Source organism: Ictalurus punctatus, chromosome 6 (genome assembly GCF_001660625.3).
Source record: "Ictalurus punctatus breed USDA103 chromosome 6, Coco_2.0, whole genome shotgun sequence".
In the NCBI taxonomy this organism is placed as follows: Eukaryota; Metazoa; Chordata; class Actinopteri; order Siluriformes; family Ictaluridae; genus Ictalurus; species Ictalurus punctatus.
Window position 1 is genome coordinate 5,383,837 of NC_030421.2, and position 11,164 is coordinate 5,395,000.

At 38.5% G+C, this 11,164-nt stretch overlaps 1 protein-coding gene across 3 annotated transcripts in view; it reads left to right on the forward strand.

Moving 5' to 3' along the window:
* Positions 1-11,164, forward strand: part of abca12 (ATP-binding cassette, sub-family A (ABC1), member 12) — a 94,742-nt gene that overhangs the window by 40,647 nt on the left and 42,931 nt on the right. For all 3 annotated transcript variants that reach the window (XM_053680743.1, XM_053680742.1, XM_053680741.1), the window contains exons 26-28: positions 2,857-5,226; positions 5,592-5,695; positions 7,010-7,116. In XM_053680743.1, the coding sequence (XP_053536718.1) occupies positions 2,857-5,226; positions 5,592-5,695; positions 7,010-7,116 (2,581 nt within the window). The remainder of the gene's footprint in view (positions 1-2,856; positions 5,227-5,591; positions 5,696-7,009; positions 7,117-11,164) is intronic.

An 11,164-nucleotide genomic window follows, 5' to 3' on the forward strand; every position in this document is an offset into this window, starting at 1 on the left:
GTTACTGCTACCACTCAGAGTTACTGCTACCGCCCAGAGTTACTGCTACCCCCAGAGTTACTGCTACCCCCTCAGTTACTGTTACCACTCAGAGTTACTCTTACCGCCCAGAGTTAGTTACCCTCCAGAGTTACTGTTACCACCCAGAGTTAGTTACTCTCCAGAGTTACTGTTACCCTCCAGAGTTACTGCTACCCCCCAGAGTTACTGCTACCCCCAGAGTTACTGTTACCCCCTCAGTTACTGCTACCACTCAGAGTTACTGTTACCACCCAGAGTTAGTTACCCCCCAGAGTTACTGTTACCACCCAGAGTTAGTTACTCTCCAGAGTTACTGTTACCACCCAGAGTTAGTTACCCTCCAGAGTTACTGTTACCACCCAGAGTTAGTTACCCTCCAGAGTTACTGCTACCACTCAGAGTTACTGTTAATGCCCAGAGTTACTCTTACCCCCCCAGAGTTACTATTACCACCCATAGTTACACTTACCCCCCAGAGTTACTCTTACCACCAGAGTTAGTTACCCCCCAGAGTTACTGCTATGACTCAGAGTTACTCTTACCCCCCAGAAGTATATTATTTTCCTATAGTAGTACGTCCGAGAGAGGAGTTACTTCCTGTTCTAGCAAAGAAAATGAAAAAAAAACGGAGTCACTGAGACTTACGATGTGCGCTTACAACCGCACATAAATGTTAAATAAATGTCTCCTAACAAAAAAAAACTTCACCACATCAATGATTATTTACTTTGTATTGATTACTTTGTAAAAAATAACCCATTTTTTAAATCCATGTATTGTTAGCATTAGATTACACATCCCCATGTATGAGCCGTTACCCCTGCTGAACCCCCCCCCCCCCCAAAACATCAGAAACCCTCGTAGAATTTGTAATGGTTATAATGGGAGTTGTATTCATTATAATGGAAACTACAGTAGTCCCTGTGTCTCTACGGGTAATCTGTTGCCTTCTATTGGTGGCATGTTTGTGTCTAGTGGATCCCATTAAGGACCTGGTTTTAATGGTTAACTGATGGCTTGTAATGGTATTTGTAGTGGAAACCATTAGAATTTCTGTGATGGTTTTAATTGTTGTTTTTCAGCAGGGACTATAGAAACAATAATGTATTAGAGCGAGTGCATCGATATAAACCCGTTGTTCATGTTACAGCCGGAACTACATGTACTGTTATTCCAAAAATACTGTAATGCTCACCTTCTGACCAATCAGAATCGAGCAACTGAACAGGCCGTGGAATAAAGAGAGTTAATAAACATCTTGTGAACAATCGGAACTGCAAATTCAACAGCATTGTGGTTAAAAAAAGGGGGCTTTAAAAGAACTACCGAACATAAGAACATAATGTTTTTACCATTTATTTTCAAGAAAACAACAACAAAACAAAACAAAACAAAACAATGATGTCCTGTCCTCATTACCAGTGAAACAGACCCCTCTTCTGCGAAATAATATCTTTCTCTTTTTTTTCCCTCCCCGAATATCCTCCACTTAAGGAAAGGCCAGGAGATAGTGCATGCCTATTAAACGAACAGCGTGCCATTGTAGAGAAACAGATAATGGGAATTTATTATTAGAATTTCAGAGAATTGTAGAGTTATCAGCCCCAGATTTCAAAGCAAATAAACGACTAGGTTCATGAAACACATGACAGCGGGGATTAATTACATTTTGCATTGCATTCGATTTGATTCCTCGCCGCAAAACTGGCCTGAACAGATAAAGTGATTTCTGTTTGTATATTATTATTATTTTTCTAGTTATCTGTGTTTGTATTGATTTTGCTTTCTGTACACATTCCAGTGATAAACTTAGTGGTGATAACAATCACATTATGGGCATCTTGGCAAATCGATCAAGTCAGACTGCAGAAGTATTATGTGATAAACATAGATCGCTGACCGCAGAAGAAGCTCTCCAAGTCAATAATAATAATAGAGCTGGTTCTAAACTGTACTAATGCTCGTCACTGGGATGAGATCCTCACGTGGATATCCTTAGTTTGTCTCTTTCGCCTGTGAAACTCACAGACAGGAAACTTTAATACGCATGGACCTTTATGTACTTTGAACAGGTACATGATTAAAGAATTACACGATTACAAAAGTACATAATCACAATATAGTGTACACGGTGTACCTTAAATGTGAAGTGGTCCTGAAATCCCTGTGACCGAATTCTTAGAACTAACCGAAATATTTTCTGCCGGTAATATACTCTGACATTGCTACTTTAACAAACATTCAAGTATATTTCATCAAAAATAACATGAACGTGTTCGCATTTGCTTTCTAACCTCGACTTGGCGTATGTAAAGATAACGTTGCGTAAGGAAACACTATGGTAAAAACAGTTAGCCTAGCTAAACCTTGCTATCTAAGTGTGATTTTCGCATGCTAATTACACAGCATAGCTCTTCTGCCCTCACTATATGTGTGTTTGTGTGTGTGTGTGGGTACAAGTACCCAAGACAGACCTGACTTCAAGTGTATTTAACAGAAGTGGTATAAAAAGACAGTGCCTTTCCAAGTGAAAATAAAGACTGGATGGAGATGGCTCGTAACAGAATGGCTGAACAGAACAGCACGTGCTCTACTTGGATAAAAACATGTCACCACTAGGGGTCTCCAACTACAACAGAATAGTGGCGATACGATTTCATTACCTTATATGCTCATACTACAGTATATATGATGCTTATACTGTGTAAACATGGTCAAGATTTTATATTTTTGCTATATTTTTAGTGTTTAAACACAAAGGTGCTTTGTTCATGCTCTTGCTTGCTGTAAAGCATCCACTAATCATTTCTTTTGTTTTCTCTTTTCCTTCACCAGTCAATCCTTTGCTCAAATGGCCTTGGAGAGTGCTACGCTGCAGCTGAATAAATTAGACTGGAATCCATACATCCTAGCAGTGCAGAAAGCCATCGAATACACCCAGGGGGGTCAGAATGTAACAGCGAGCCCTGAGATGGTCATACACGCCCTGGACGTGGCGCTCACTGCAATGAACTTCAGTAGTGAACAAATAGATCGTTTCCTGAGTAGTGACATATTGACCATGCCTAATAGCTTGTCCACTGACATGCTCATAATGGAGGTGATAAGTAAAATCATTGATATGAGACTGCTTGGAAACTGGCCCTTAGTGTATGACGTAATGGAGCAACTGCTATATGTAGAGAACACCAGCAACATCTTGAGGGCGGTGAGTGAACTGGTCACCTGGTACAACACTACTGAAGACACTGGATTGTATTTTGGCATAGAGATGCTTACCAAGTTGTATGAGATGCTAACACCATTAGTGCCAGCTTCAAGCCCGCTACCATGCTACTCCGACCTCTTTATTGGGCTTGCCGGCAATGCTTTGTATGCACTGCAACATATTGCTGGCACCACCAACCTGCTCACCCCCATCAATGACTATCTCAAGCCAATCCAAATGAAACTTGCTCTGGGAGACAATCTAAGAGATCTTGTGTCAGCGACCCAAAACGGCAGAAGACCGGTGCTAAATCTAACAAGAGAACCAGTGGATGACTTTCTCGACCTCCTGGAGATCAACTACCAAACTTTATATCAGATTCTTTCCATCCCACTCAGCTCTCAGGAAATGTTGGAGACCATGCATGTTTTCTTCGCAAACCCAGATCTGGGCATCTTCCTCAAGGGTGTATCCAGGGACATGACAGGAAGCTCGTTTGAAGACGAAACTATTGACAAAATCCTTGGTACACTAGCCTCTTTGACACTTCCAAGCAATGGGCAAACGTTTATAGAGATGATCACGCAGACCATCAGTCAAGCCTGGAGTCTGAATGATATGCAGCTGGTAGAAAGCTTGGGTGGAATGGTTGGAATGGTGAGGATGCTTTCCCAGCAGTCATCTTTGAGTATAGCTCAGAGGATTGAACAGATGGCTAATCAGCTCAATTCTGCAGCATCATATACCGTAGCGCACCAAGGAAATCGTAGTGAAATCCTCACAGCCATCAACAATATTCTGTCACAAAATTTGCAGCAGATGTCAAACACCAGCTTTGAGGACCAATCCGTCCTTCAAAACATAATGAGCTCTGTATCCTTAATGTCTGAGTCACAGATCGACTTTGGATCCTACATGATGCTGATAAACCAAACTACCGAAGCCTTTGCCTCCCTTGTACCTCCTGAGGAAATGGTGTATTTAAACATTTCAGCACGGATGATGGAAGCTTTCGCATTGCTCATGTCGTCTCCAACAGATCTAGAGAAAGTGGTGACGTCAAGTCACGAGATTGCTGATTCATTGGGTCTCAGTTTTGCCCTTACGGGTATGACCACTCTTCCAAATGGTCAGCCCACTGAGGACACTGCATACCCTTTCATTCTAAACAGTGTCTTGGCAACTGAAATCTTGTTCAATCTCTCTGCTTCAAACTACACCTTTGAAAGTGATTCAGAACGTAGCATGATATTGAACCAGATGACGTCAAGTCTCCCAATGGAAGTGCAAGCTGACCTCCATCCTCTCATGTCTGCTCTCATTTCAGCTCTTTCAGATGTCTCAAACACAGCCCAAATCAGACCAGCTTTCTTTCAAATCTCCCAGAATGCGACCATGTTACTTCTGGAATACCTAAATCTAACAGGAGATCCCACGTCCATGAGAATGTATTCTGTCCTGTCCACTGTTTCAGATGAGGTATCCGCTAGTCTCGGTGAGGGCCTAATGGGAAATTCTTCCTCCGTCCAGCTCCCATACGTGCTCGAGTCTTTACGAGCAATCATATCTTCATTGTCATTAGAACTACCTGTGGAGGAGCAGCAATACCCTGATGCCGTTTTCAACTTCATGGAGACTGTGGCCCTGGCTCTGAACCACACCATCACCACAGGGGACGTAGCAGATGGAATGAATATGCTTTCCAGCTCTGTCCAGCACCTCCTGGTGATGATGCCAAACAACAACATGGATACGTCAAGTGGCATCACGAGTGAACTGGAAAATACTGTCAAGATGCTGCTGATGACTCTGTCGTCAGGTCAAGACCCTCTAACTAAGAGCGCTAACACGACCGATGAGATCCTGACCACCATTCAGTATCTGCTTGCCATGGCTAACAGCAGCTCTGAGATAGATCTAGTGACTGCGATCGTGGGGGCCGTCAGGATGAACATCGGGTCTCTGCTGGCAGCAAAAGACAATAACTGGGCTCAGAAGTGAGTTTCTTTTCCTTTCATCCTTTGAAGCCATTGGCACTGGTTACAATGAGACCGGGGAGAATATTTCAGCTTTATTAATCTCCTCTCATATTTTCCGCCTGGCTGGTATTCCCCCCGAATAATTGCTTAGATCTTCAAAAGCTACATAAATCCATGATTGAAATGAGAACTCATTCAGGTTCGGGGAAGGATGAGGGCATAATCAATCTGGGCTTGACACAATTTTAGAGCATAGTACGCACAAAGTGCTGCACATGCAATGCTATAATTGGTCTATAGTGAAATCATTTTTTGTATTTAGAATTTTTTTTTTTTTTTTTAAAGCAGCCTTGGTGGGTTAATAACACGTTTCATTCTTTCAGATTGCAAATGGTGCTGTCATCCATCTCCAACATCCTTCCAGCTGACCTTCAATTCGGTCCATTCAACAGAACCATCTTTGAAAGTTTGGCCAATGAGCCCCCAGGTATTATTATCGTTTCGTTTCCTTCCTTATAACCTTTTTTTTTGTGTGTGTGTGTGTGTGTGTGTATGTGTTTTGAAAACTCACATTCGCAGGCTTATTTAGCCGATTTTTATTACGCTGTAATGGCCCAAGACGAATGTTCTCATTTACATTTTGCTCTGTTTCTCTACACCATTTCTCTGCATAATTCTAATTTGCTTAGCTCATAAAACACAATCAGTACGGGGCACTGTGTGAATGACTCACTGATTTCTCCATGGACTAAATCTACTTTCACACTTTTTGTCTAATCCTCATATATCTCAAACTATATGTGTGTGTGTGTGTATATGATTTTATATTAATATTCCTAATTCCAGCAGTGCAAAATACACCATAATAAGAAAGGAGGCCAAAAGAAAATTTTTTTAAAAAATCCCGAACATCCATGTTAAACTTCATTACATGCATAAACTTAAACTTAAATGATAGCCTTAAATGATTTCATGTAATTCTATGTGTCATGATACAGCAGTTTGGTTTAATCTTAGATATACATTCCGATGATATTTACTCATGAATTTAAGAGAGGCTGGTGAAACAACGATTGTTTATAGCTGCTACTAACCCGTTTCATGGGACATTAAACGTAACTGAATGAATATTTTTAGCAGGGAAATGTTTTCATCGTTGGCAAACTGCGGTGGTATAAAAGGAATAAAACCCTTTGTGGTGTGCTTTTATAAGAAGATAACTGTGTTCAACCCAGGGTCGATTATAGTCCTATAACAGCACGTTCCCAAGCGTGTTATTTGTTACACAAAGCACGTGACTCCATAATGTCAGGTTACATAACGCATTATAATATCATTATGATATGGCCGTATTTCCATTGTAGAATTTGTAATTATTTTACAAGATTAAAATATCATTATCTTACAGTAGGGATGTACAGTAGTTCTATATTTAATGATTTGAAGGATTTCACAGGATTTTCTGGTTTGATTTGATAAGCAGATTGTTACACACCGTTTGCTCTCCCGTTTCATTGCGAGCTATATTAGTCATATTAGTGACAAAGCGGTGTTAGGGATTAGTCATGTCCTTATACATGATTATTTTTTGTTACTCCTGGAGATACTGTGAGTGCCGTACAGCCCGTGGATGTTTCTGCAGCTCTGTTTTCTTCAGAGGGTTCTTTCACACATGGTTTGTTTCCGGCTCCACTGTCGAGTTGCCATGAAAGTTGAGCTAGGTGCTACTAATGATTCCTGTTGGGACTTTCATCAGCACTGAATATATATATATTTTCTGACTCTCTTCCTTTCTCCATAGAAAATCTGAATATCCTTCTTCAGACAGCAAGCACAGTTTCTGAACTTTTCTCAACCAACTGGATGAACGACAGCTTTGGAGAGCTACTGAACCAAATGCAGATGCAGGTCAGACTGGCATAAGCTTGTGCGAACGTTCATGAGTAGTCCTCCTGTACTTCACCACTTTTAATATCACTTGGGTTGATTAATTCTCTAGAACAGGAGCTCTGACACTAGTGCAGCTGCAAATCACAGGTTTATATGAATGCGATCGTTTTTATACGTCATCGTTTCTATCATAACAGCTCGTTTCGTTTGGTCTCTTGAGGTTAATAAGACGAAAAGAAAACGCACACGCGTCTCCCGAAGACGTCAGAGAACCTACAGAAAACTGACAGGTGCACCGACGAAGTACTGACACTGGAGACTCCTTACAGATTTAAACAATTACATGTTTCCCGTCGCATTTGTAACGACGCACTTTCTTAATCTTAGTGTTAGACTATGTGAATAAGCTGTTACTATAGAAACTATAACGTATCACGAGTGCATTAATGTAAATTAAAGCGCAATTCCGACCGATGAAATTCGAGAATTAAATACTGCTGTGTCCGGGATAGTTAAATAAGTGTTGTATACGGTGTTGAAAGTGCACATTACTTTTGTGTTCTTAAGAAATGTAATGTAAAGCAGCACTTATTTATTCCTAGTCAGTCAGCTACCGAATATCACAGAGCTATTATAAATACAAATAATACTTCTGTATATGGTATTTTATCGCCTGTGGGTTTGTGTTGTTCGTGTTGCTGCAGTACAGCGACTTCTGGGGATTCAGTTGAGTTTGTCACTATGATTCGTTTTTGTTTTGGTATGTCACAGTTTCACCTCAGCAGTTCTCATATCTTTCTCATATCTTTTATCTCGTGAGGCCACTGCGGTGAACGCTTTAACGCTTTCCCTGTTCCGACGCATCTGATTAAATTCAGCATGTAATTATCCGTGCTGAAGCAGGTGTGTAAAACCGGGGGGAAAACTTCACAGTGTGCGGCGCAGAGAGTCCCCATGGACCCAGACTGCGACTGCAGAATTAAAACAGCGGGGAATCAGAGCGGGCTTTGCGAGCTTGTTAGTGATGGAGTTAGGGGTGAGCGAGAATATTAGTCTGTTTAATTATTCATTTACAGTTAAACGATTCCCTCTACTTTACTTTAGCACTTTTAGGAATTTAACTATGAGGCGGTGTGTGGTAGCTCTTAGGGGATGTACAAATAAAGAATAATCGCAGGAATAATTGAACTGCAATAACAAAAAAAAACAATAGCAGTGATCATTGAAAATAAATGTTCTGCCTAAGAAGTACAGACCTATTACTACTGCTACTACTACTAGTACTATTATTACTACTGCTACTACTACTAGTACTATTATTACTACTGCTACTACTGTTGATACTACTATTACTACTACTACTAGTACTATTATTACTACTGCTACTACTACTAGTACTATTATTACTACTGCTACTACTACTAGTACTATTATTACTACTGCTACTACTACTAGTACTATTATTACTACTGCTACTACTGTTGATACTACTATTACTACTACTACTAGTACTATTATTACTACTGCTACTACTACTAGTACTATTATTACTACTGCTACTAGTACTATCATTACTACTGCTACTACTACTAGTACTATTATTACTACTGCTACTACTACTAGTACTATCATTACTACTGCTACTACTACTAGTACTATTATTACTACTGCTACTAGTACTATCATTACTACTGCTACTACTACTAGTACTATTATTACTACTACTACTAGTACTATTATTACTACTGCTACTATTACTAGTACTATTATTACTACTGCTACTACTACTAGTACTATTATTACTACTGCTACTAGTACTATCATTACTACTGCTACTACTACTAGTACTATTATTACTACTTCTACTACTACTAGTACTATCATTATTACTGCTACTACTACTAGTACTATCATTACTACTGCTACTACTACTAGTACTATCATTACTACTGCTACTACTACTAGTACTATCATTACTACTGCTACTACTACTAGTACTATCATTACTACTGCTACTACTACTAGTACTATTATTACTACTGCTACTACTACTGCTACTACTACTAGTACTATTATTACTACTTCTACTACTACTAGTACTATCATTACTACTGCTACTAGTACTATCATTACTACTGCTACTACTACTAGTACTATCATTACTACTGCTACTACTACTAGTACTATCATTACTACTGCTACTACTAGTAGTACTATTATTACTACTGCTACTACTACTGCTACTACTACTAGTACTATTATTACTACTTCTACTACTACTAGTACTATTATTACTACTGCTACTAGTACTATCATTACTACTGCTACTACTACTAGTACTATCATTACTACTGCTACTACTACTAGTACTATTACTACTGCTACTACTACTGCTACTACTACTAGTACTATTATTACTACTTCTACTACTACTAGTACTATTATTACTACTGCTACTAGTACTATTATTACTACTGCTACTAGTACTATCATTACTACTGCTACTACTACTAGTACTATTATTACTACTTCTACTGCTACTAGTACTATCATTATTACTGCTACTACTACTAGTTCTATTATTACTACTTCTACTACTACTAGTACTATCATTACTACTGCTACTGCTACTAGTACTATCATTACTACTGCTACTACTACTAGTTCTATTATTACTACTTCTACTACTACTACTAGTACTATCATTACTACTGCTACTACTACTAGTACTATCATTACTACTGCTACTACTACTAGTACTATTATTACTACTGCTACTAGTACTATCATTACTACTGCTACTACTACTAGTACTATCATTACTACTGCTACTACTACTAGTACTATCATTACTACTGCTACTACTACTAGTACTATTATTACTACTGCTACTAGTACTATCATTACTACTGCTACTACTACTAGTACTATCATTACTACTGTTACTACTACAAGTACTATCATTACTACTGCTACTACTACTACTATTATTACTACTTCTACTACTACTAGTACTATCATTACTACTGCTACTACTACTAGTACTATTATTACTACTGCTACTAGTACTATCATTACTACTGCTACTACTAGTAGTACTATTATTACTACTGCTACTACTACTGCTACTCCTACTAGTACTATTATTACTACTTCTACTACTACTAGTACTATTATTACTACTGCTACTAGTACTATCATTACTACTGCTACTACTACTAGTACTATGATTACTACTGCTACTACTACTAGTACTATCATTACTACTGCTACTACTAGTAGTACTATTATTACTACTGCTACTACTACTGCTACTCCTACTAGTACTATTATTACTACTTCTACTACTACTAGTACTATTATTACTACTGCTACTAGTACTATCATTACTACTGCTACTACTACTAGTACTATGATTACTACTGCTACTACTACTAGTACTATCATTACTACTGCTACTACTACTAGTACTATTATTACTACTGCTACTACTACTGCTACTACTACTAGTACTATTATTACTACTTCTACTATTACTAGTACTATTATTACTACTGCTACTACTACTAGTACTATTATTACTACTTCTACTGCTACTAGTACTATCATTACTACTGCTACTACTACTAGTTCTATTATTACTACTTCTACTACTACTAGTACTATAATTACTACTGCTACTACTACTAGTACTATCATTACTACTGCTACTAGTACTATCATTACTACTGCTACTACTACTAGTTCTATTACTACTACTTCTACTACTACTAGTACTATCATTACTACTGCTACTACTACTAGTACTATCATTACTACTGCTACTACTAGTAGTACTATTATTACTACTGCTACTACTACTAGTACTATTATTACTACTGCTACTAGTACTATCATTACTACTGCTACTACTACTAGTACTATCATTACTACTGTTACTACTACTAGTACTATTATTACTACTGCTACTACTACTAGTACTATCATTACTACTGCTACTACTACAAGTACTATCATTACTACTGCTACTACTACTACTATTATTACTACTGCTACTATTACTAGT